This window comes from Ovis aries, chromosome 3, assembly GCF_016772045.2.
Source record: "Ovis aries strain OAR_USU_Benz2616 breed Rambouillet chromosome 3, ARS-UI_Ramb_v3.0, whole genome shotgun sequence".
Lineage (NCBI taxonomy): Eukaryota > Metazoa > Chordata > Mammalia > Artiodactyla > Bovidae > Ovis > Ovis aries.
Window position 1 is genome coordinate 32,979,484 of NC_056056.1, and position 27,440 is coordinate 33,006,923.

Sequence of the window (27,440 nt, forward strand, 5' to 3'; positions counted from 1 at the left end):
TTTCTTTTTTTAAAAAAAAAAAAGGATGAAAAGGAAAAAATAAAATAAAGACCAAAATAACAACCTCTCCCCTCACAACTTTTTTATCTGAAATTTTTTTTTAGCTAATGGTCAAGCCTTTTGCAGGTCTGCATACCCTGAAATCAGAGTACTATCTGAAAATTCACACAAATGCTTGAATTCTCTTGAGAGACAACAAAAAGCTTTGATGGGTAAATGAACTTCAAAGCAATTCTGTCACCAAGCACTTAGACTAGGGCTCAGTGAACTGGCTTCGGGGGTCACACTACCCATCATATCACACAATGCACACAATCCACAGCAGTATCCTACAGGGCAGAACGTGCTGCGTGGACACATGGGCTCCACTCCTCCTCTGCCACCAAAGCGACTGTTCTTCTCCATTTTGCAACAGGTTTCCCCTTAGGATTTCACCTTTATAAAACATTCAAAAGCCCAGCTCATTCTTCACCATCCCCTGGAAATTTCCTGAAAAAGCTATGGTCAGATCTTCTAAGAATTAGAAGAATTAACTAACCCTAGCTCTTCTAGGAGCTAAATAGGCTATCGAGGGCATCAAAAGCTTCCCACTGAGCACTAATTCTCTCCTATTTTTACTTGGCTTTTCCCTGTCATCCTGAATCCATCAAGAACAGGCAGAGGTATCCGTAAATACTGTACATAAATAAATGAAATGTTTGTGTCTCCCAGGAAATTGTACCTTTGTTTAAAACTCACTAATGGGGAAGACCATAACCTAATAATATCCTTTTGAGCAATGTCCATTCCATAAACATGCAATCACATTCAGAACTTAAGGAATACATTTGTTTTTATTTAAAGTGAACTAGTTCGGTTTTCAGAGAAGGCAATGGCATCCCACTCCAGTACTCTTGCCTGGAAAATCCCATGGATGGAGGAGCCTGGTAGGCTGCAGTCCATGGGGTCGCTAAGAGTCGGACACAACTGAGCGACTTCACTCTCAATTTTCACTTTCATGCACTGGAGAAGGAAATGGCAACCTACTCCAGTGTTCTTGCCTAGAGAATCCCAAGGACGGGGGAGCCTGGTGGGCTGCCATCTATGGGGTCGCACAGAGTCAGACACGACTGAAGCAACTTAGCAGCAGCAGCAATTCGGTTTTGCTTTTTTTTTATTCTATATTGCTTCATTTTCTTGCATCCAGTATTAAAAGGGAACTTTGGAAACTTTTAATATATCCAAATTAAACTGCTAAAACAAGATTTTTAAATGGCTTTCAGCCATATTTCCAAACTACACAGAAATTTTTTTCATAGAAAATTCATCATAAATTAGATGTATCAAAGTCTTTACTCTAAACGAATCTTCAGATTGCTCAAATTTGAAAGAGTGTTTCCTACAGTTCTGTTAGATGGTAAATAATAACCCTGGGCCTTTCACTGATATGCTTAGTAGATATGCTTTGAAGATTTTATCCAAGCCTAGTTTCATTAAATGTATGATTTTTTTTAACAGGTTTGCTCCATTAAAGGTGGAATTTTACTATATCTCGTTTTGGTGAAGGTCACTGACTCACAAAACAAATCTTCATTTAAAAAAAATAAGAGGGAAGATAAGATTCAATAGTCAGGTAAAGTGTAAAGGAATTTCCTAGGAAGTCATTATAAAACATTTTTCCTTCTTACAGAGGAAAACATAGAATACAATAATTATCCAAGAAGAATCTCCTATCAGGTTTAAACTATAAAAGTTTAGACCATCAGTTCAAAATGAGCTAAGTCTTCTAGAAAATAATCTATCAGAAATCACAATGACTCTGAACTTCCCTGGCAGTCTAGTGGTTAAGACTTCACCTTCCACTGCAGGGGCTGTGAGTTTGATCACTGATCAGTAAGCTAAGATTCCACACGCCTCATGGTCAAAAAAAAAAGAAAATGCCCAAAACATAAAACAGAAGCAATATTGTAACAAATTCAATAAAGACTTTCAAAATGGTCCATATCAAAAAAATTTAAAAAAAGAAAAGAAACCATTATGGTTCAATCAATAGCTGGTACCAGGCCTCCCCCCAAAGCACCGTGATTACAAAAAGAAGCCCATAAACACATATCTAAATACTAAAACTATCAATCAGGCCAATAGATTATTCATTAAAATATGTTCTATCTCTGTACAATGACTAATATACCTTCAAAATGACCTGGAAAGTCAAATTCACCATCTGGGATTCAGACACTTGATGCTCCCACATTGGGAGAATCTGGCCCCCTTTTCCTGCCACCTCCAGCACACCCCATACTTTGAAGAACCATATATGCATGTGGCCGCTCCAGCCTACATGTCCACAATTTGTCCACATCTACTGCAAATATCCAACCCAAGACGATTCCTTGGATTCAGGGGTAAAACTATCTTCAAAAAAAATCAACAAACAAGACAACTTACATCAGTTTCAAAAGTGTAAGTATTAGAGCAAATGGACTGGGAATTTTAAAATAAACCTAATAAATATGTTAAAGAGACATATGAAAACATATTCTCAGGGAAATGCAAATCAAAACCATAATGGGATATCATCTCACACCTGTTGGAATGGCTATTATCAAAAATAGTAAATAAGAAGTGTTGATGAGGATGCAGAGACAATGGAACTCGTGTGTGCTGCTGGTGGGAATGTAGACAGGTGCAGCCACTGTGGAAACCAGTATGGAAGTTCCTCAAAACTTTAGACACAGAACTACCACATGATCCAGAAATTCTACTTCTGGGAGTTTATTGGAAGAAAATGAAAACACTAACTCAAAAAGATATATGCACCTATATGTTCACTGAACCATTATTTGTAATAGCCAAGACATGGAAGCAATCTAGGAGTCAATCAGTGTATGAGTAGAATAAAGAAAATATGGTGTATATGTATGTATATAAATATATATACAAAGACGTATATACACATACATACATATACAATGAAATATTAGTCATAAAAAAAGGTAATGCATTTGCAATATGGCTGGACTTTGAGGGCAGTATGCTAAGTGAAATAAGTCAGATGGGTAAAGACAAATATCATATGATCTCACTTTCATGTGTAATCTGTTGATTAAATAAAAAAGAAATCTCCAGTTCAGAGATACAGAGAATAGGCTGGTGGTTGCCAGAAGCAAGGGGTGGAGGGTGGGCAAAATGGGACAGGGGATCAAAGGTACAAACTTTCAGTTATAAAATAAATAAGTCATGGAGATGTAACGTACAGCATGTTAACCACAGTTTAAAACACTGTATTGTATATATGAAAATTTCTAAGAAGTCTTAATAAGTTTTCATCAGAAGGAAAAAATATTTTTGTAACTATGTATGGTGATAGAAGTTAACTAGACCTCTTGTGGTGATCATTTTATAATATACAAATATTGAATCATTATGTTGTATACCTGAAACTAATAATAATGTAATAAGAACTACATATCACATAAAGAATGAACCAGACATACTAAGTTTGAAAAATACAGTTAACTGAAAAATAACATAATAAATGGGACAAACAGTAAAACAGCTCTAAACAAAGAACAAATCAAATCAATGAGGAGAAGTGCAGACTGATAAAACTCTTCCAAAAGGAGGCAGAGAAAGTCAAAGAATTGAAGCATATATGAGGAACAATAGGAGACAGAGAAAGTAAATATGGCAACATTCCAAAAAATATATATAAAAACGGAGGCAATGGCAGATCCGTTTATTCTGATCCCCTCTTCCTCTGAGTAAAAGTAGAAGAGATGGGGAAAAAATGTTTTCAATCTCTCTGAATGCTGAGTCACCTAATGTAAAGGAGTTGGATGACCAGAGAGCTGAGGGCAATGGTTGAAACCACTTTTTCCATGCAAGCAATTTTCTGATTCAGAGGAGTGCTCAGAAAGGCTGAATCCCAGAGTAGTAACTCTGAAATTCTTAAGGAGCTGGAAGACACACGTGACACACTGCATCCTGATGAAACTGCCTGCTCCGTCTCCCATCACTCTGGGTTGAAAGCCCAAAGGCTGCACCTAGACCACCAGCGTGCAGAAGCGACACAGGGTCTCACGCAGGCCGGACTGGACACTGAACTCAGCTACCTCCGGACTGCTGAAGTCTCCAGGCGCCTGGCAAAAGCAAACAGAAACCCTCTCTGTAGGAAAACATTATCCTAGGCCTCAAAGTATTTCTGCAAAATATTTTAAAATATAATGTCTGATACATAATAAAAATGTTTAACTTTTGCAATATGTTTCTCACATAATAAAAAATAATAAGGCAAAAAGGAGATAAGGCAACAAGAAACAGCAAACAGTACAAAAAGAACCATAGGGAATCTAGATATTGGATTAAAAGCCCAGATCTTACCAAAAAACTCTGCTTATTGTATTTAAGGAATGTAAGAATGATGCATTTGGCATCATGGTAATATTGCTGAAGACCAAAAGAAAAAAAGAAAAGGAAAAAAAATCTTAAGAGTTGCAAAGGAAATTGACAGATTACCATCAAAGCAACTAAAATTACATTCACTATCGATTTCTCATCAGAAATAACGGAAGCTACAAAAATACTAGAACAATATTCTTAAAATGTTGAAAGAAAAAATTGTCAACCAAAACTCGTATACCAGTTTAAAATATTCTTCAAGTATGAACATGGAAATTTCAAACAAAAATTAAGACAATGTGTCACAACCTGACTTGCAGAAAGGAAATACCAAAGAGTGTTCTTCAGGGAGAAAGAAAATAATTCCAGATAGAAGCTTGAAAATGTAAGAGAGGGTGAAAAACAACAAAACTAACAAACTAAGAAGTCTGAGAATTCTAAGGCTTACAAAATGTGAATGAAAAGGATCTCCTATTTACTAGTACAGTTTGGAAGAATCATTTGATACTTTCTAAAAATCAGTGCCCTGATGGTCCAGTGGCTCAGACTCCAAGCTCCCAATGCAGGGGGCCGGGGTTTGATCCCTGGTCAGGAAACTAGATCCCAAATGCCACAGCTAAGGGTTTACATGCTACAACTAAGACCTGGTGTGCTCAAATAAATGAATAAATATTTAAAATAAATAAATATCAATTCAATTTAAAGCTGAATTTTCATACACCCCACAGCTCAGCAATACTATGCCTCAGTTTAGAACCAAGCAAAACATTTGGATAATGTACCATAAAATATGTATAAGAATATTCCAAGCAGTGTTGTTTCTTAGAGCAAATATCTAGAAAACACCACGGTAGTATAGAAATACAACAGAATGTTTTATGCCAGTTAAAATAACTGAACTATAGATACATGCAACATGAATGAATCTTTAAAATGTATTACTGGGTGAAATAAATAAATAATACAATAGTACATCAGCATGGCACTCTTTTTATAATTGTAAAAATATTTCAAAGTAAATAATACTTTATGTCCATACATGTGAAAACAATGTTTTTTTAAGAAACAAGTAAACGATAACACAAAATTAGGACAGGGTTCACCTTAGTTAAGTATAGGTCAGTGGGAAGGGTTAGAAGAGATAAATGTAAATAATTCTCAATGTTCATGTTCAGGTTCCTGGGTTAGATGGTGGATTGCTGGTTGTTTGTTATTTCGATGAATGAGGGCAAAAAGAGTATATGGGGAAAAAAAATTTAGGAGCTATAGCAGTGCTCCAGGCAAAAGATGATACCAGAGGTCCGGGATGTAGTAATGGGGATGGGGAGATCATAGTTCAGTTCAGTCACTCAGCCATGTCCATCTCTTTGCAACCCCATGAACCACAGCACACCAGGACTCCCTGTCCATCACCAACTCCCGGAGTCTACCCAAACCCATGTCCATTGAGTCAGTAATGCCATCCAACCATCTCATCCTCTGTCGTCCCCTTCTCCTCATGCCCTCAATCTTTCCCAGTATCAGGGGCTTTTCTAATGAATCAGTTCTTTACATCAGGTGGCTAAAGTATTGAAGTTTCAGCTTCAACATCAGTCCTTCCAATGAACACCCAGGACTGATCTCCTTTAGGATGGACTGGTTGGATCTCCTTGCAGTCCAAGAGACTCTCAAGAGTCTTCTCCAACACCACACTTCAAAAGCATCCATTCTTCTGCGCTCAGCTTTCTTTATAGTCCAACTCTCACATCCATACATGACTACTGGAAAAACCATAGCCTTGACTCAGTTCAGTTCAGTTCAGTCGCTCAGTCGTGTCCGACTCTTTGCAACCCCATGAATCGCAGCACGCCAGGCCTCCCTGTCCATCACCATCTCCCGGAGTTCACTCAGACTCACGTCCATCGAGTCGGTGATGCCATCCAGCCATCTCATCCTGGGTCGTCCCCTTCTCCTCCTGCCCCCAATCTCTCCCAGCATCAGAGTCTTTTCCAATGAGTCAACTCTTTGCATGAGGTGGTCAAAGTACTAGAGCTTCAGCTTTAGCATCATTTCTTCCAAAGAAATCCCAGGGCTGATCTCCTTCAGAATAGACTGGTTGGATCTCCTTGCAGTCCAAGGGACCCTCAGGAGTCTTCTCCAACACCACAGTTCAAAAGCATCAATTCTTCGGCGCTCAGCCTTCTTCACAGTCCAACTCTCACATCCATACATGACCACAGGAAAAACAATAGCCTTGACTAGACGGACCTTAGTCAGCAAAGTAATGTCTCTGCTTTTGAATATACTATCTAGGTTGGTCATAACTTTTCTTCCAAGGAGTAAGCGTCTTTTAATTTCATGGCTGCAGTCACCATCTGCAGTGATTTGGGAGCCCCCAAAATAAAAGTCTGACACTGTTTCTACTGTTTCCCCATCTATTTCCCATGAAGTGATGGGACCAGATGCCATGATCTTCGTTTTCTGAATGTTGAGCTTTAAGCCAACTTTTGCATTCTCCTCTTTCACTTTCATCAAGAGGCTTTTGAGTTCCTCTTCACTTTCTGCCATAACGGTGGTGTCATCTGCATATCTGAGGTTATTGATGTTTCTCCCGGCAATCTGGATTCCAGCTTGTGTTTCTTCCAGTCCAGTGTTTCTCATGATTTACTCTGCATAGACGTTGCAGGTCAGGTGGTCTGGTATTCCCATCTCTTTCAGAATTTTCCACAGTTTATTGTGATCCACACAGTCAAAGGCTTTGGCATAGTCAATAAAGCAGAAGTAGATGTTTTTCTGAACTCTCTTGCTTTTTCGATGATTCAGCAAATGTTGGCAATTTGATCTCTGGTTCCTCTGCCTTTTCTAAAACCAGCTTGAACATCTGGAAGTTCATGGTTCATGAACTGCTGAAGCCTGGCTTGGAGAATTTTGAGCATTACTTTACTAGCATGTGAAATGAGTGCAACTGTGCAGTAGTTTGAGCATTCTTTGGCATTGCCTTTCTTTGGGATTGGAATGAAAACTGACCTTTTCTAGTCCTGTGGCCACTGCTGAGTTTTCCAGATTTGCTGACATATTGAGTGCAGCACTTTCACAGCATCATCTTTTAGGGTCTGAAATACCATCACCTCCACTAGCTTTGCTCATAGTGATGCTTTCTAAGGCCCACTTGACTTCACATTCCAGGATGTCTGGTTCTAGGTGAGTGTGAGTAATCACACCATTGTGATTATCTGGGTCGTGAAGATCTTTTTTGTACAGTTCTTTTGTGTATTCTTACCACCTCTTCTTAATATCTTCTGCTTCTGTTAGGTCCATACCATTTCTGTCCTTTATAGAGCCCATCTTTGCATGAAATATTCCCTTGGTATCTCTAATTTTCTGGAAGAGATCTCTAGTCTTTCCCAATCTGTTGTTTTCCTCTATTTCTTTGCATTGATCGCTGAGTAAGGCTTTCTTATCTCTCCTTGCTATTCTTTAGAACTCTGCATTCAAATGGGTATATCATTCCTGTTCTCCTTTGCTTTTCGCATCTCTTCTTTTCACAGCTATTTGTAAGGCCTCATCAGACAGCCATTTTGCTTTTTTGCACTTCTTTTTCTTGGGGATAGTGTTGATACCTATCTCCTATACAATGTCACGAACCTCCATCCATAGTTCACCAGGCACTCTATCAGATCTAGTCCCTTAATCTATTTCTCACTTCTACTGTATAGTCATAAGGGATTTGATTTATGTAATACCTGAATGGTCTAGTGGTTTTCCCTACTTTCTTCAATTTAGGTCTGAATTTGGCAATAAGGAGCTCATGATCTGAGCCACAGTCAGCTCCCGATCTTGTTTTTTGTGACTGTATAAAGCTTCTCCATCTTTGGCTGCAAAGAATATAATCAATCTGACTTCAGTGTTGACCATCTGGTGACGTCCATGTGTAGAGTCTTCTCTTGTGTCACTGGAAGAGGGTGTTTGCTATGACCAGTGCATTCTCTTGGCAAAACTCTATTAGCCTTTGCCCTGCTTCATTCCGTATCCCAAAGCCAAATGGAACCCCACTCCAATACTCTTGCCTGGCAAATCCCATGGACGGAGGAGCCTGGTGGGCTGCCGTCCATGGGGTCGCTAAGAGCCGGACACGACTGAGCGACTTCACTTTCACATTTCACTTTCATGCACTGGAGAAAGAAATGGCAACCCACTCCACTGTTCTTGCCTGGAGAATCCCAGGGGCAGCGGAGCCTGGTGGGCTGCTGTCTATGGGGTCACACAGAGTCGGACACGACTAAGCGACTCAGCAGTAGCAGCAGCAGCCAGGTGTTTCTTGATTTCGTACTTTTGCATTCCAGTCCCCTACAATGAAACTGACATCTTTTTTGGTTGTTAGTTCTAAAAGGTCTTGTAGGTCTTCATAAAACCACTCAACTTCAGCTTCTTCTGTGTTACTGGAGTTCATAGACCTGAAGGCTATTCAAGAGGCAGAAATGAAAGAACTTGGTAACTGACTGAATGCTGGGGTTGACGGAGAAGGAAGAGTTATAATGACTCTCAGTTTCAGATTAAGGACTGGATGGAGAGTAGGACTACTTAACAAAAACGGGAACAAGTTTCCAATGCACTGCAAGGAATTTAGTAATGAACACTGTAGTCAGCACCTTTATATCCAGCTGAATTGTCCCCACGATGAGGCAACATGGGTTGAGGGTGAGAATTTAACTGCCCTCGGTCCTAAAGGCATAAATTCTTTGTTTCAGCTAAAAACAACAAAACTAAATTAAACACCTAACACTTACACATACGTGGCCCAAATGCACATTTCTGGAGGGAGACTCCGGTACTTCTGCTTTGTGTTGAAAGATAACTGGCTCTCTCTGCCCACCTAGGCTTGACCGGAAACATTTAGTAGCTGCTAGCAGGCATTTTCTGAAGCAGAAGGATAAATGTGATAGAAGAGGCGGGCAAAGCCAAGACCACTATAAAGAAATGCAGCTAGGGCCCTGGGGCAACCGCAATCCGGGGCTGGCCTGCCTCTGGCTCCGCTGTTACGCGAGCCTGTGCGCCGGTCACCAGAAAAGCCCATCTGAGTAAGCTTCCTACTGCTTACAGCTGAAGACATGGAACTGCTACAGGGGCTGGAAACAGAAAGAAGGTCAATAAATCACAAACTCTCTCAATCGGCTCAACTGAAGAAGGGTGAGGAAGGCTTCCTATCCCCCATGCTGGGAATTTAGATATCCTTGTTATCAAGGAAAAAAAAAAAATGTTGGTTAAAGCACCACCCTCTTGCACCTTTGGACCAGACCATGTAACTACAGTGCTATAACTGTGGTCCCAAGGACCTGACAGAGGAAAAACTGAGGCTCACAGAATGTTTTGGCTAGCTCCTCACAGCTTCAAGTCCTACACACAGAAGTTTATAATATTCTTCTTCGCATTCTACAATGTTTTTAACTGTCAAATGTGAAGTATTTTAAATTTAAGTTTCAAAAAAATTAATTCCTAAGAAAGTATACACTTAAGGGAGAAAGTTTTAGATCCTGTTTGCTCCATATGGCTGTTTCAAGGTCTCACAATCTATTATAATAATCAGAAATAACCTGACCAAAACTTTCACTATGAGTTTGGAGGTGAGGGAATTTAATAACTAAGTAATTGGTACATGCAAATTTTAACACTGAGCAATTATGCAACAAAAAAAGTCTGAAAAGATCAATTAAAATAACATGAATTCTACATATCAAAGGAACTCCCCAGCCTAAGTAACACAGTGGCCATTCTATAAAGAGACTACTCCTTTTTGAACTATTTAACAATAAAATGGGATTCCCTAATAGCTCAGTTGGTAAAGAATCTGCCTGCAATGCAGGAGACCCCGGTTTGATTCCTAGGTTGGGAAGATCCACTGGAGACGGGATAGGCTACCCACTCCAGTATTTGGGGCCTCCCTTGTGGCTCAGCTGATAAACAATCCACCTGCAATGCAGGAGACCTGGGTTTGATCCCTGGGTTGGGAAGATCCCCTGGGGAAGGGGAAGGCTACCCACTCCAGTATTCTGGTCTAGAGAATTTCATGAACTGTATAGTCCATGGGGTCGCAAAGAAATCGGACACAACTGAGTGACTTTCACTCACAATAACAAAGTGTCTTGATTTTCAAAAATAAAATTTTGACAGCCAGATTTTTTCTTTTTGTTTTGGTACAAGAAAGCCAATTGCAAGTTTCCAGAGTGCTAACTCAGTAAGCTCATATCATATAAAGATGTCAAGATTTGATGATTTACTCTGATCCCCAAGCCCATGCATCAAACATGAGAATTACCAAAGTCAGCACTATTATTCCTCACTCTTCGTAACTCGCTCCTCTCCTTTCATTTTTCCTAGCTCTCTTCGGCGTGCCCTCTACTGATCTGTCTTCGTCTGAGTCCCGTCCGTAGTTTTCCTTTGTCTCTTGCTGTATGTACCCAGCTTTCTCCTACCGTGTCCCAGGACACCTCTGTGCCTTCTGCCTTCCCTTTGGTCCTCCCATTCTCCCTCTGCTATCTCTTCACTCTCCCTTCTCCTCTAATCTTTAGCCATAGTAGTTAACTTATTTGATATGATTATGGAATCAAAGTTTATAATCTCCGCTTTGTCATTTTTAAGTTGTCAGATGGTTTTTATTCCAATACTTTGGCCACCTGAGGCGAAGAGCTGACTCATTTGAAAAGACCCTGATGCTGGGAAAAATTGAGGGCAGGAGGCAAAGGGGACGACAGAGGATGAGATGGTTGGATGGCATCATCGACCCAATGGACATGAGTTTGAATAAACTCCAGCAGTTGGTGATGGACAGGGAGGCCTGGCGTGCTGCAGTTCATGGGATCACAAAGAGCTGGACATGACTGAGCGACTGAACTGACTGACTGACTGATGGTTTTTATTTCTGACTTTAAAAATACTGTTTCTTACATTGTGTTGCATGGCCCTGAACTGACACACTCAGCAAGTCAGTGTCATGATAAGGTTCTGTTTTACTCACCACAGAACAACAGTTTTTACTAAGGTTTTTGAATCAGAAGAAGCATTCCTTGGACAGTATAAAACTAAGCTACTGAATTCATTCATCTAAACTGCTTTAAGAAAATGGCACTAGAATTCTGGGACTCATATTGTAAGAATTCAAATTTCTTTTAAAAAAATTGTTATTAAATGGATGGAATATATAATGTGATAACATCTTTTAAAATGTTGTGAATTTAGTGACTGCCTCTGTGCGACCTGGCCTTGACATCTGAATGGCTTTACCATTAATTCACATTCTTCAATATTATAAAGTGTAACTAACAGCATTCTACAAATACCTGAACTTGCTTTTCTACAGAGAGAAAAATGAAGGAGAGAGAATGAACCCATCCAAACCAGACAGCTGACACTATAGCAGGAATCAGCAACTAAATCCTTAGTTAACAGAAAATAACCTCAGTGCTTCCATCATTTATGATTTTTTTTTTTATTCTTTAGCATACAAACTTCATTCTCCATAAATACCAATATAACAACTCATTTCTGTTTTACTTCGGAGTATCTTTAGTTTTCTTCTATTGTTTGAAGGTTTAGAACACAATGTTCTACATTGAAAAAAATTAAAATAGAATTCTAAACATAAATAAAGAGAATGCAAGATCCTACAGGCCAAAGGGCAATTGTTATTTCATCATAAAGAAAAGTTAGCTTAGATGTCAGATAAAAAGCCTCAAAATCAAATGTACAACTTGGCTATATTTCACTGGATACAGAACATCAATATTAAGGTATCTATGCTTTTACCAAACAACGTGTCTCAAGTGTTCTGACTATCCCTAATGTAACAAAGGTTACTATATGACATGCCGCAGGACAGTAAGTCATTCTGGCATTGAATCAGTCTTTAGAAGGGACTTATACTAATTCATTTCCCTATTAACTGTGACTCTGAGTTGACAAGCCCTGGCAAGGCAGTGTGAAAGAAGGATGATTAGGAGAGAAATATTCTTAAGATGGAGTAAGCAGGGAAGGTACTAGCCTGTCATATGCAGCAATCATGAAGTTGAGAAGGAGGCTGATGGACTGCTCCACACTGATTTGGTGAGTGGAAGGAAGGCGCTTGTTCAGCTGGTAGTAGATGGATGAGATGACGGTCTCGAGGCGGGACACACTGATCTCAGTGCTATGGTCCAGTGTATTAAGGCCATTGTCTCGGAAGGCTTCGATCATGTTCCAGATATCAACAAGATGGACTAGGACACAAAGAAGAGAACTTGTCAACAGCTCAACAGCTTTAATTTATCAGAAAGCTATAAGAACTGTACATTTATTTTCATTTAATAGAATAGTGAAGGGTAGGCCTTCCCTGGTGGCTCAGTGCCAATGCCGGAGACACGGGTTGGATCCTTGGTCCTGGAGGATCCCACATGCTGTGGAGCAACTAAACCAGTGCACCACAGCTACTGAGTGTGTACTCTAGAGCCCAGGAGTCCCAACAACTGAACCCGCATGCTACAGTTACTGAGGCCCACACGCCCAGGGCCCATGCTCCGCAACAAGAGAAGCCACGGCAAGGCGAGGCCCTCGCACTGCAACTAGGGAGCAGCCCCTCCTCTCTGCAGCTAGAGAAAGCCCATGCAGCAATGAGGACCCAGCACTGCCACAAATAAATGATTGTTTAAAAAGAACAGTGAAGAGTGGCAGAATACGTCACCCCAAAATATGTCACTTTGGCCTATGGATTAGTTTGAGCTAAAGACACTTGAAAAACGGCAGATGCCAAAAAGGAGTCTCTGACTTCCCTCTTTCTCCCCCAAAGCAGGAATAAAAAGTCCCATGTGAACAACGCCCTCCCTATTTTAGAAGGAAAGAAACATCCTCATCACCAGAGACAGTGAATTGAGTGTGAGAGAAATCTGTACCGACTTCATCAAAACAACTCTTGTCTTCAGTCTCTTGATATTTTATTTTTCCACAACTGCTACTCTTTGTTCAACTCAGTATATAAGCACTTGGTCCTACTCACTTCTTTTTTGCCTCCCCTTTGCTGCTTCAAAAATACACAATGCAAAAGGTAACAGAACCTCAAAAAGACAAAATCACAAGCTTTGTGGAAGATAGTAACATACTCCTCTTAGCAGGTGACAGAATAAACATATAAAAAGATAAGTACAGTCATAGACAAAGTTTACAACCAATAAAGTAGGCATAGTTGACACCATATAAAGTCCTGCCCCAATGATCAGAAAACATGCTTTACTTTCAAGAATAAAATGAATATGCATAAAAACTGACCTTAAAAAAATATTGACCTTACCCTGAGTCATAAAGCTAATCTCAATAAATGTTAAAGGATTAAAGTCATATAAACACTGTCCTCTGGTTAAAACGAAATTAAGTCAGATATCATTATCAAAGGAAAACTTTTAAAATAAACCTTATCTTTAGAAATGAAGAAACATACTACTAGGAACTTCCTTAATCTGATTAAGGATATCTATAAAAAACTGCAGCTAACATATTAGTTCAGTTCAGTTCAGTTCAGTCGCTCAGTCATGTCCGACTCTTTGCGACCCCATGAATCGCAGCACGCCAGGCCTCCCTGTTCATCACCATCTCCCAGAGTTCACTCAGACTCATGTCCATCGAGTCCGTGATGCCATCCAGCCATCTCATCCTCGGTCGTCCCCTTCTCCTCCTGCCCACAATCCCTCCCAGCATCAGAGTCTTTTCCAATGAGTCAATTCTTCGCATGAGGTGGCCAAAGTACTGGAGTTTCAGCTTTAGCATCATTCCTTCCAAAGAAATCCCAGGGTTGATCTCCTTCAGAATAGACTGGTTGGATCTCCTTGCAGTCCAAGGGACGCTCAAGAGTCTTCTCCAACACCACACTTCAAAAGCATCAGTTCTTCAGTGCTCAGCCTTCTTCACAGTTCAACTCTCACATCCATACATGAACACAGGAAAAACCATAGCCTTGACTAGACGGACTTTAGTCAGCAAAGTAATGTCTCTGATTTTGAATATACTATCTAGGTTGGTCATAACTTTTCTTCCAAGGAGTAAGCGTCTTTTAATTTCATGGCTGCAGTCATCATCTGCAGTGATTCTGGAGCCCAAGAAAATAAAGTCTGATATAGTTTCCACTGTTTCCCCATCTATTTCCCATGAAGTGATGGGACCAGATGCCATGATCTTAGTTTTCTGAATGTTGAGTTTAGGCCAACTTTTTCACTCTCCTCTTTCACTTTCATCAGGAGGCTTTTTAGTTCCTCTTCACTTTCTGCCATAACGGTGGTGTCATCTGCATATCTGAGGTTATTGATATTTCTCCCGGCAATCTTGATTCCAGCTTGTGTTTCTTCCAGTCCAGCATTTCTCATGATGTACTCTGCATAGAAGTTAAATAAGCAGGGTGACAATATACAGCCTTGACGTACTCCTTTTCCTATTTGGAACCAGTCTGTTGTTCCATGTCCAGTTCTAACTGTTGCTTCCTGACCTGCACACAGATTTCTCAAGAGGCAGGTTAGGAGGTCTGGTATTCCTATCTCTTTCAGAATTTTCCACAGTTTATTATGATCCACACAGTCAAAGGCTTTGGCATAGTCAATAAAGCAGAAATAGATGTTTTTCTGGAACTCTCTTGCTTTTTCCATGATCCAGTGGATGTTGGCAATTTGATCTCTGGTTCCTCTGCCTTTTCTAAAACCAGCTTGAACGTCAGGGAGTTCACGGTTCACGTATTGCTGAAGTCTGGCTTGGAGAATTTTGAGCATTACTTTACTAGCATGTGAGATGAGTGCAATTGTGCGGTAGTTTGAGCATTCTTTGGCATTGCCTTTCTTTGGAATTGGAATGAAAACTGACTTTTCCAGTCCTGTGGCCACTGCTGAGTTTTCCAAATTTGCTGGCATATTGAGTGCAGCACTTTCACAGCATCATCTTTCAGGATTTGAAACAGCTCAATTGGAATTCCATCACCTCCACTAGCTTTGTTCGTAGTGATGCTTTCTAAGGCCCACTTGACTTCACATTCCAAGAAGTCTGGTTCTAGATTAGTGATCACACCATCATGATTATCTGGGTCGTGAAGATCTTTTTTGTACAGTTCTTCCGTGTATTCTTGCCACCTCTTCTTAATATCTTCTGCTTCTGTTAGGTCCATACCATTTCTGTCCTTTATCGAGCCCATCTTTGCATGAAATGTTCCCTTGGTACCTCTAATTTTCTGGAAAGAGATCTCTAGTCTTTCCCAATCTGTTGTTTTCCTCTATTTCTTTGCACTGATCGCTGAAGAAGGCTTTCTTATCTCTTCTTGCTATTCTTTGGAACTCTGCATTCTGATGCTTATATCTTTCCTTTTCTCCTTTGCTTTTTGCCTCTCTTCTTTTCACAGCCATTTGCAAGGCCTCCCCAGACAGCCATTTTGCTTTTTACTTAACAGTAAAATGTTGAAAGCCATTTCTCTAATACTGAGAATAAGATAAAAACGCCCACTATCCTCCTTCTTATTTTATTTCAGATCCTAAACCATACAAATATGCAGTAATTATCAGTACAAACATTGGAAATAAAGAAATGTAACTCATTCAAATGACAAAATTATATACATCAAAAATCATAAAGACTCTATACATTTATCACTAAAATTAATATGTAAGTCTAGAATGACTGCTAGATACAAATCAAGATATGAAAGTCACTGCATTTCCACATACCAGTTACAGGTAATGAAATTTTTAAAAACGTGTAATAGTATTACACATCATCAAGAATTCAGGAATAAGTCCAATAAAGGATGTATAGCATCTCTACCAATATACCTACAAATATAACTAGCAGAAAATGAAAATCTAAATAAATGGAGGGATCCACCATGTTTATAGAATAAAATCTCAACACTGGAAATACAGCAATTCTCCCCAACTTGATCTACAGATTCAATGCAACCCCAAGAAAATCCCAAGTGCTATATATTAAAAGGATGAATTTTACTATATGTAAATTAATTTTTAATTTTATAATTAAAATTATGTTTTTAGTATAAATTAACAGATTCTAAAATTTGTGTGAAAATAAATGTAAAAAGGAAAATGTCTCTATAGAACAAAGTAGGGAGACTTGTTCTACCCGATATTCAGAACATGTTATAAAGCTATAACGGTAATGACTCGTACAAGGATGGACAAACAGACCAATAGAACACAAGAGTCCAAAAGCAGATCCTCTCATATATGGACACAGCTACCAACATTCTGGTACATTTCTCCTAATGAATATGAGAAAAAGATTTTTTTAGTAATGGAGAAACTGGATAGTCTCTTCAATAAACAGTGGAGGGTCAATTGAACATACATATGGAAAAAATTTGATTCCTACCTATACTCTCCACCCACAAAAAAATTTCAGGTGGACTGAAGAATCATATGTGACAACATAAAACTTCTAAAACCACGCATCTTTAGTTTACATTACTAATGCCATTAGGCTGGCTCAGCCCACACACAGACTACTGTTTTCCAAGAATTATAGGAAGAATTATAAAACTGGTAGTTGCCCTAGGACAGTGGTTTTCAAACTTTTTGACAACCCACAAAAATGTATTTTAATCAGAACACACATACACACACACTTCTAGATATATAAAAAACATGTTCCACAAAATACCTTACTATATAAGCTATATTCTAGCTTTTTGTCCTTCTTCTTTCTCTCCATTACATGCTTTAAATTCTGGCTACAGTCCACCAAAACGGTTTCAGGAACCATTAACAGGTCACAACCCATAATTTGAAAAACAATGCTTTGGGAAATCAGAGAAGAAACATGACTTCAATCTAGGATGGCAACGTAAACTCTTCAAAGAGAATTTTAAGCTAGAATTTCTGAGTAGGACTTAAAGCAGTGTAGAAGTATTTAGATACAAAGTGACTTACAATAAATGGCAAACAAAACCTAGGCTAAAACGGATTTTCCCACTCTAAGGCTAATGATTTTTAGATTACACAAAACAGTTTTTCCTTAATACATACACAAACACATATATGAGAAAAGTACAATTCTAAGTTAGTTCTCTGTACACAAATTAAGAAGGATTTTATATGCCTGTGTATATACATATACACATACATCTATTTATTTCATAAGTAGCAATTGTGGAAGCAACTGCTTATAGAAAAGGCTGATTTATGTTATAATAAGTTTAATCAAGAAAGTTAATTTTTATTACACCTGTATCAAAATATTAGCTTTTCTTTCCCTCCAGAAACTGATAAATTGTATTAATTTTATATAAAACTTTTCACTAAAAACAGTGACAAGGAGAAATCAATTCTCCCATTTAAAGAATTAATTAATCTCAAAGCTAGTTACCTTACTGAGTTTCTTAAATATTTTGAGGGACACCCAGAATAAGTCAAGAAATTCTTTCCATTATGAAGCTTACATTCTGATAAACACTTAGGACAAAAAAAATTTAATTAATAGTACAATATGACTAGAAGACAGTAAAATCCTTTATACTATCAAGAGCTCAATCCAGCTATCATAGAAATGAGTAGAAATGACTTACGGTTGCATCGTTTTTGTACAAATCGTAATTTGCAAGCTGTTCTGTAAGTTGATAGTCGTATGACATCAAAATTCTGAGCACCTGCAAAAGGGCAAATAAGAAACCTTCAATTAGATTTACCATTTAATTTCCACACACTGGGGAAGTGACTCTATTCTATTGTGTTGGCACAGGCTATACATAAAATGTCAACTAGGCCTTCTTTGGCTAAAACACAAGGTGGAGAAGAAGGGTTAAGAAACACTTCTGTGTGCCCACTCCATGCCAAGCACGATGCCAGCAGTTTTGCCTACATCAGTCTGTTTGCTAGTCTAGGAAAACTCTGAGGGGAGGACCACTCATGATTTGAGTGAATGAATTACATATTCTGCAAAGTGAAAATCAGTGGTAGAGTAGGAAAGACCTCAGCCTAGAGCCAGGAAAGCTCAATTCCAGCCCCAGTCTGACCACCAACCATGGACCATGACCGTGACCATGTTACACCCCTTCTTCCTGGCCTCACTGGCCTCATTTGAAACATCAGGGAACTGGACCAGCTGATCTCTAAGGTCCCCTTCCATGTCTGAGGCGGCCTGTGTTTTTCAAGGAAGGGCCATGCCAGTATTTCCAGACCACTGTTTCATGTGCTTCTAGTACACTGCCCCTCCCCAGCAAGAGCTAAAGATTGTTTCCCTCCACCTGCACGTGAGGACATCGTGACTGCCTCTACAAAGAGAGTGTGGCAGAGGAACACTGCCTGATTTCTGAAGATGGGTGATAAACCTGGCACAGCCTGCCCCTGCTCTCACTCTCTGAGGATGCTCAGAACCCGGACATCATTGTTGTAAAGAAGCCCAAAGTAGCTGGATGTGGAGAGACCACACCGAGATGCTGGTAGGCAGAGGAACTGAGTCCATCAGCTTAAAGTCAGCAGCAACTGCCAAACACGTAAGTGAGCAAGTCAAATGACCCAGCCTTGAGTCTGAGCCTTCCAACAGAGGCCTCAGACTTCATGTAGCAAAGTCAAGACATCAGCACTGGATGATGTTCTGTTTCCAGACCCAAAAAAGATGTAAAATAAAGGACTGTTCAGGAATATGTGATATATAGCCATAGTAATAGAACAAAGCCTAAATTACATGAGGCTATGAATCAAACTTTGTTTTCATTTCAAAATTTGCTGTAAAAGTCTCCTTGAACGTTAAGCCCACTTCAGGGAACTCTGACCTCCAATGTCAGTTGTTTTTTTTTTTATTTCATCCATACAGCCTTTGTAAGATCTGGCAGCAACTTTTGACTCAATAGAGGGAAAGGGAACTATCATAAATTATCTTCTACCAATATTTACAGTCATCTCTCATTTCTGCTCATTCCACAGTATAGGAAAAAAAAGAAAAGAAAAAAGGAAGGATTTTTCCAGGTTTTTGGTGAACATACTTATTGACCAAAAATTGAAGCAAAGTTTCTTTTAATCTCATTTCAATCAACCTTTACCTTGATGTCATGATTAAAATTATTTCCTTCATCACCTGGCTCTCACAAAATTTCTATCCTTCTGTACATACACTGTTCAGTCCTGTTTTTCAATATAACAGGTTTTTTTGAAATAGAATTCACCCATTTAAAGTATTCAATTTAGTTGTACAACCATCACCACAGTCAGTTTTTAGAAATTTTTCATTATTTCAAAAAGAAACCTCTTCCCCTTATGAGTCACTCTGCTTATTTCTTAATTGGGTTGTTTGTCTTTCATCATTGAGTTGTAAGAGTCTTTTATATGTTATAGATACAAGTCCCTTATGAAATATATGATTTGCAAATTTTTCCTCCCATTCTGTGAGTAGTCATTTCACCTCTTAGTCATATCCACTGGAGTACAAAGTGTTTAACTTTGATTAATCCACTATATCCATTCATTCTTTAGTCACTTGTGCTTTTGGTGTCATACCTGAGAAGGCGTTGCCTCATCTAAGTTCATGAAGATTTATATTAATACCTGAGCAACTAAACAACAACTAAATATTTACTGAATGAATAAACTATTGAAAATTAGGAAGTTCTGGAATGCCTGGTATAAAAGACTCTGATCTGTTCTTTTCCGAAAAATATAAAGTCAAGTCAAAAGGTTATACAACTGTAGACACTAGCAAGGAAAGGCTGATGGAGGGAGATAATAAAAGTAGTAGAGCGGTCAGCTCCTCTTCCTGTGTAAACATGTTGATGCTTTCAGCCCTCTTCAAGCAGGGCCAAGCATTCCAAAGGTATTCCAGGAAGCCATAGGATGTGGTGGAGGTGCTCAGTAGACCAATGAGAGGCATGAGGAAATAAATTTACTTTGCTGAGAAAGGAATCTAACTGGGGAGATAAGGAGCATGGAAGGAGAAAGAAGAGGAGAGATTATAAATCTAATAAATGCATAGTAACATTTCAGAGCTGTCCAGAAACTTTTACAAGTACTTTTGATTAAGAAAAAAATATTTTAAAAAAATAGTCTGAATAAGTAACAAATATGACCATGAATGACTTCCTCATTTTTTTCTTGGCAGTCCAATTAGAAACCCTAGGGACCGAAGATGAAGCCAGAGGTCCCAGAAGAGAGGAAGGTACAAATAAAATCAAGATCACTCAAGGGTGACTCTCACAGTTGGTGAATTAGGGGGGAAAGTTTTAAAATCCCACAAAGGGAAATGGTAGAGACACATGGCTGATTCCACCAAGACTTAATTTTCTTTTAAATAATGGCAAGCAAGGAAAGTGATAACCAAATAGGCTTGGTTCTTATTTGGTTTCTATTTTTGTCAGTTTCCCTTTAAAATGAAAACAGTATGAGTGAGGTCAGGGACTGTGTTTTGTTCTCCCCTATATGGCTCAGATGGTAAAGAATCTGTCTGCAATGCAGGAGATGTAGGTTTGATCCCTGGGTGAGGAAGATTCCCTGAAGAAAGGAATGGCAACCCACTCCAGTAATGTTGCCTGGAGAATTCCATGGACAGAGAAGCCTGGTGGGCTACGGTCCCTGGGGTCACAAAGAGTCAGACACGACTGGGACACAACTAACACATAACCCTAGCACCTATAATGGTGCCTAGAACATAACAGAGCCTCAGTAAATAAAATTCAATGAAAAGGTGACCCTTTTGCTGAAGAATATAGGACTATATAAGAATAAATAACAATATGTAAGAATGTTTTAACAGAAGATTTTAAAGGGTATATAGTAAAGTTACATACCAAAGTACAAACTCCTACTTTTACTTCTTACAACAGCTCTAAGTGTTGTTCTAACACTTAGTCCTCTCTACACTGGAATCTTTATTTACAGTAAGGTAATTTTTTTTTTTTAAGGGAAAAAGGAGATGTGTGTTTGTTTGTTTGTTTTTGTTTTTATATTTACTTTATTTTACTTTACAATACTGTATTGGTGTTGCCATACATTGACATGAATCCACCACGGGTGTATATGAGTTCCCAATCCTGAACTGCCCTCCCACATCCCACCCCATATCATCTCTCTGGATCATCCCTGTCCACCAGCCCCAAGCATCCTGTATCCTGTATCGAACATAGACTGGCAATTCATTTCTTACATGATAGTATACGTTTCAGTGCCATTCTCCCAAATCATCCCACCCTCTCCCTCTCCCTCAGAATCCAAAAGTCCGTTCTATACATCTGTGTCTCTTCTGCTGTCTTGCATACAGGGTTATCATTACCATCTTTCTAAATTCCATATATATTTGTTAGTATACTGTATTGGTGTTTTTCTTTCTGGCTTACTTCACTCTGTATAATCGGCTCCAGTTTCATCCATCTCATTAGAACTGATTCAAATATATTCTTTTTAATGGCTGAGTAATACTCCATTGTGTATATGTACCACAGCTTTCTTATCCATTCATCTGCTGATGGACATCTAGGTTGTTTCCATGTCCTGGCTATTATAAACAGTGCTGCGATGAACATTGGGGTACATGTGTCTCTTTCAATTCTGGTTGCCTCAGTGTGTATGCCCAGCAGTGGGATTGCTGGGTCGTATGGCGGTTCTCTTTCCAGTTTCTTAAGGAATCTCCACACTGTTCTCCATAGTGGCTGTACTAGTTTGCATTCCCACCAACAGCATAAGAAGGTTCCCTTTTCTCCACACCCTCTCCAGCATTTAGTGCTTGCAGACTTTTGGATCGCAGCCATTCTGACTGGTGTGAAATGGTACCTCATTGTGGTCTTGATTTGCATTTCTCTGATAATGAGTGATGTTGAGCATCTTTTCATGTGTTTGTTAGCCATCCATATGTCTTCTTTGGAGAAATGTCTATTTAGTTCTTTGGCCCATTTTTTGATTGGGTCGTTTATTTTTCTGGAATTGAGCTGCATAAGTTGCTTGTATATTTTTGAGATTAGTTGTTTGTCAGTTGCTTCATTTGCTATTATTTTCTCCCATTCAGAAGGCTGTCTTTTCACCTTGCTTATAGTTTCCTTTGTTGTGCAGAAGCTTTTAATTTTAATTAGATCCCATCTGTTATTTTTGCTTTTATTTCCAGTATTCTGGGAGGTGGATCTTAGAGGATCCTGCTGTGATTTATGTCGGAGAGTGTTTTGCCTATGTTCTCCTCTAGGAGTTTTATAGTTTCTGGTCTTACGTTTAGATCTTTAATCCATTTTGAGTTTATTTTTGTGTGTGGTGTTAGAAAGTAATCTAGTTTCATTCTTTTACAAGTGGTTGATCAGTTTTCCCAGCACCACAGTCATCAAGACAGTATGGTACTGGCACGAAGACAGAAATATAGATCAATGGAACAAAATAGAAAGCCCAGAGATAAATCTACACACCTATGGACACCTTATCTTCGACAAAGGAGGCAAGAATATACAGTGGAGCAAAGACAATCTCTTTAACAAGTGGTGCTGGGAAAACTGGTCAACTACAGTAAGGTAATTTATATAACATATTATTTATCATCACCTGCAAGCTCATGGTAACAATGGAGTTATTTCAAGAGGTCTAAACTGACTGGCATGCTTTAAACTCACAGATATTCTAGGTAACATATTTGTCATTATTTATGACCTTGCTTAAGCAAGCAACTCAAGTTAATTCAACTAAAGTAATGCTCTGGCTTGGTGTCCTCCAACTGCATGATTCTTTAATTCCCATTCCTCTCTTCCTAAAATTTGTAGCATAAAACTTTGGATTAAAGCTCTGATTTGATCGGGGGAAAAGAAAGACATTCCCACACATTAATACAAACAAGGATTCCAGAAGACTCACGCATTTCTATGAACAGCTGCCTCTTCTCTGCCATGGTCTTCCGCTTGTTCCCACTTTCCTCAATCATCCTAAAGACAAAGAAGGATACAATAAACAACTGTGTAAACAAATGTGTAATTTGACAATTCCACCAAGTGCTTATCAGTCTGTTTTGGAGAGGTACAGGAAACCAAGCCGTATATGCACACATTAAAAGGATACCAATAAAAGTAAAGTGGAAGCCCAAGGAAGAAAAAGACAAACTGTTGTCCCCTTATTTGGCAGCTTCTAAAATATTATAAAGTCAATACTTGAATGAGCTCATACACTTGCTTCCTGTGCAGACAATATGGGGTCATGTCGTATTTTTAACTTTATTTTCTCTACAGAGTCCTGGATTAGTCGAAACAATTTCCCCATATTCCTACTGTTTTACATAGATAAACATGTTATTAAAAACAATTTAGATAATAATTATAATGAAAGGCTATAATAATAAAAACATTAAGATAATTAGCTCATACATAAAAGATATAAATAAAACCTTTTATTTTTATATTAAAAAGTACTGAAAGAGGATTTCATGCACAAATTCAAAGAACTCTTAAACATAAGTTTTTAATCACATGACTTACACTATGCCAATCACTTTGTTTAAAAATAAAACTCTTTCCATGCATTATCTCATTTAATTCTCCCAACAGTTCTGAGTGTTGGCATTATTTAATAATAATGCCATTTTATAGATTAGAAAACAGATGTCTAGAAAAGAACACTAACTTGTTCAAAGACACAGAATGCACAAGCAACAGAGCAAAACTGCAACCCTTTCATTAAACTTCTTCCACAACTGTTGTTTCTAAATACATTTCAAATCTCTGTGCTTAAAAGAACACAATAGCCCACTGCATGGACCTTACTGATGTAAAATTTGTGACAATTTCAGCTAAACTCTGCCTTACTCTACGAAGTAAAAATATCTACAAATAGCATATGCTAAATAACTCCCTAAGCAGATTAAACTACTGTAGATCATGGAGTTATTTACATAACATTCTCAAATGTGTAGAATCATAAATTAAATGATGACTACACAAATTACACATCCATTAAAGCAAAGTGCCTACTGAAAGTTTAGTTATAGCCTAAAGAAAATTTAAAATGTAAATATATTCCTTAACATTCTGCAATTAATATTTTGATCATTAAAACTATCCCATTCCTAAATCACTGTAATGTTACCAAATAGTAAGTGATGGTTACCTAACAATTTGCCCCCAAGAGGAAACAGTTTTAAACAGAAGGAAAGTAAGCCAAAGAAAAAGCAACCAGAAACAGAAAAAAAAAAAAAAAATCTAATGAAATCTAAGTAGCCTGTAATTATAAAGAAAAAGGGTATTCAAAAACCTCCTCCCTCCTATCCAAAAACTTGGTCTCTCACTGTATATTACAAAGTTTAAACACTAAACACAAATTAAAATAGAGAATCATAATATCCTTTATAAAATATATAATTTATTAAATTTCTTCTACTTTGTTCTTTAAAACAATTTTTCTCAAAGTAGAATCTAAGAATTCTGGGAGATCCCTAAATTCTTCAGGACAATTCTCTAAATTTTATCTTTATTTCCAGATTAATCTTGAAAAAATTAATAAAAACATATTGTACTGCCAATGCCACTTCAGAGCCCACATATACATGTATGAATACAGCAGCACTGGAAGCAAGAGGTCATGTAAAGCAGGGATAATTAAACTAGAGAAACTATACTACCCTGGACCAGATCTGACCTGTCACTGCTTTTGCAAATAAAGTTTTCTTGGAACACAACCACACCTATTCATTTATCTATTGTCTATGGATGTTCTCATACTACAAAGGCTGAGTTGAGTGTTTTCAACAAAAAGCATCTGGCACGCAAAGTCTAAAATCTTTACTATCTGGTCCTTTAAGAAAAAGTATGCCAACCCAACCTAAAGCAACAGTACTACAAATGACTGGCTCAGTTCGGTTAGCATGTTCCCATGTCAAAATGACAACAACCATCCCACATTCCACAAGGGTTTGAGTTTCACTTCCATTATCGGAAGTTTATCCTTGGCAACTGCCTTATTAATTACTCTAAGATTCATTCTTCATTGCTATATACATTTAAAATTTTGGTCAGTCAGTCAGTTCAGTCGCTCAGTCGTGTCCGATTCTTTGCGACCCCATGAATCGCAGCACGCCAGGCCTCCCTGTCCATCACCAACTCCCAGAGTTCACCCAAACTCTTGTCCATGGAGTCGGTGATGCCATCCAGCCATCTCATCCTCGGTCGTCCCCTTCTCCTCCTGCCCCCAATCCCTCCCAGCATCAGAATCTTTTCCAATGAGTCAACTCTGTGCATGAGGTGGCCAAAGTACTGGAGTTTCAGCTTTAGCATCAGTCCTTCCAAAGAATGCCAAATTGCCCTCCAAAATGCTGTGTCAGTACACTTTTACTAATAATCTTCCCCCAGGAAGTTTTAGATATTACTAAGGTAGTCAGCACAAACTGACCTTGTGCATTTGTGCACAGTCATGTCCGACTCTTTGCAATCCAATGGACTGTAGCCTGCCAGGCTCCTCTGTCCATGGAATTTCCCAGGCCACAATACTGGAGCAGGTTGTCATTTCCTTCTCCAGAGGATCTTCCTGACCCAGCAATCAAACCCATATCTCCAGCATTGGCAGGTGATTTTTTTTTACCACTGAGCCACCTGGGAAGCCCTTACTCTCCAATCAAATTATACACCTGCATGGAATGTGTGCTGGAGTTATCTGAGGTTGGTGAAAGTAAATATCACCAGGTGGACTGGGAAAGAACAAAACAGAATCCAAAATACCACCAAACAGCTGGTGAGTTTATCCTTTTTTCCCTCTTGAGCCCCTGGCTTGAACTCAACAAGCACAAACCCCTGAACCTAGCACACAGAGGAATCTGGGAAAAATCCTCTAGCTACAGCTTAAAGAGAAGAAAGAAGTCTAAAGCCCATCCAGAGAGAATGGGAGAGACTTCCCAGCACTTTTTTCCTCTCTCTTCTTTTTCTTCATTTTCTCCCACTCCAGCCAAGCAGTGGCAGTAGCCAAGCAGTGGCAGTATCAATAAAAGCAGCTACCCTGGGATACTACAGGAGTCAAAAATTTGAAGAAAAATGTATCATCTAATCAGATGGTCTAATCAAAACCCCAGCATAATTTTTTGTAAATACAGACAGTTCTAAATTTTATATGGAGAGCCTAAAGGTACAGACCAGATAAGACATTTTGGAAAGGAAGAATAACGTTAGAGGCATGTACTATTCAATTTTAAGAATTACTAAAAAACTACAGTAATCAAGACAGCATGATATTGACAAAGGGACAAGTACACAGATCAACAGAATAGAACAGAGTCTGGATACAGAGGCACACAAATATGGCCACTTGATTTTTTTTTTTAAGATGCAAAAGAAATTCAACGAAGAAAGGACAGTCTGGGTGTCAGAAAAACTGGTTATGCTTATGTCAAAAAGATGAATCCTGACCTATACCTCACCCCATAAATAAAAATTAATTCAAAATGGAAGACAGACATAAATGTAAAAGTGTAAAAGAAGAAACCATGAGAGAAAATCTTCATGGTCTGATGTATCACTCTAAAAGCACGAAGAACAAAAGAAAATAATAATAATAAACTGGACATCACCAAAATTAAATACTTCTGTTCTATGAAAGAAACCAATAAGAAAACAAAAGGTACACCCTGGGAGAAAAATATCTGCAAATCACAGGTCTGACACAAGACCTATATCCAGAAGAATGCATTTTTAGAAAAACTCTCAAAACCAGCCAACATGGAAGAAAAGCTTGTTATTCAATAGAAGCCCCAATACTGACCTTATTTGTTAACTTAGCAGGTGCAATGGAACCTGCTGATATTCTGCCTTCATTCCATTACCCATACTACTACTCTGATGCATAACTTATCAGCTTCCGGTTGCCAGCATTTGCATTTCTTTATTTGAGGCTTTTTCTGGCCACTGAAGGCTTTGACATCTGCAGTGCAGTCCGGAAGTACCAGGGGATTAACATCCCTGGACAGCAGTCCTCCCACTGATGGAAGTTAATATATAAATAATCCAGGTTCTTTACCTATCAGAGGGAATAACTCTGAGGCCATGTGTTCCACTGACTTCCTGAGCTCCCCTTTGGAATTAACTTTGCTCACCCATGGCAACTTATATGAAATACTTTATTAACTACTTTCTCTTCTCTGTCTCACTT

At 38.6% G+C, this 27,440-nt stretch overlaps 1 protein-coding gene across 17 annotated transcripts in view; it reads right to left on the reverse strand.

Annotated features, from left to right (window-relative positions):
* DTNB (dystrobrevin beta) overlaps positions 1-27,440 on the reverse strand; it is a 241,823-nt gene that overhangs the window by 189,086 nt on the left and 25,297 nt on the right. For all 17 annotated transcript variants that reach the window (XM_027966577.2, XM_027966572.2, XM_027966578.2 and 14 more), the window contains exons 2-4: positions 23,175-23,242; positions 17,930-18,010; positions 12,395-12,608 (exon numbers count right to left, since the gene is read on the reverse strand). In XM_027966577.2, the coding sequence (XP_027822378.1) occupies positions 12,395-12,608; positions 17,930-18,010; positions 23,175-23,241 (362 nt within the window). In that variant the 5' untranslated portion in view covers position 23,242. The remainder of the gene's footprint in view (positions 1-12,394; positions 12,609-17,929; positions 18,011-23,174; positions 23,243-27,440) is intronic.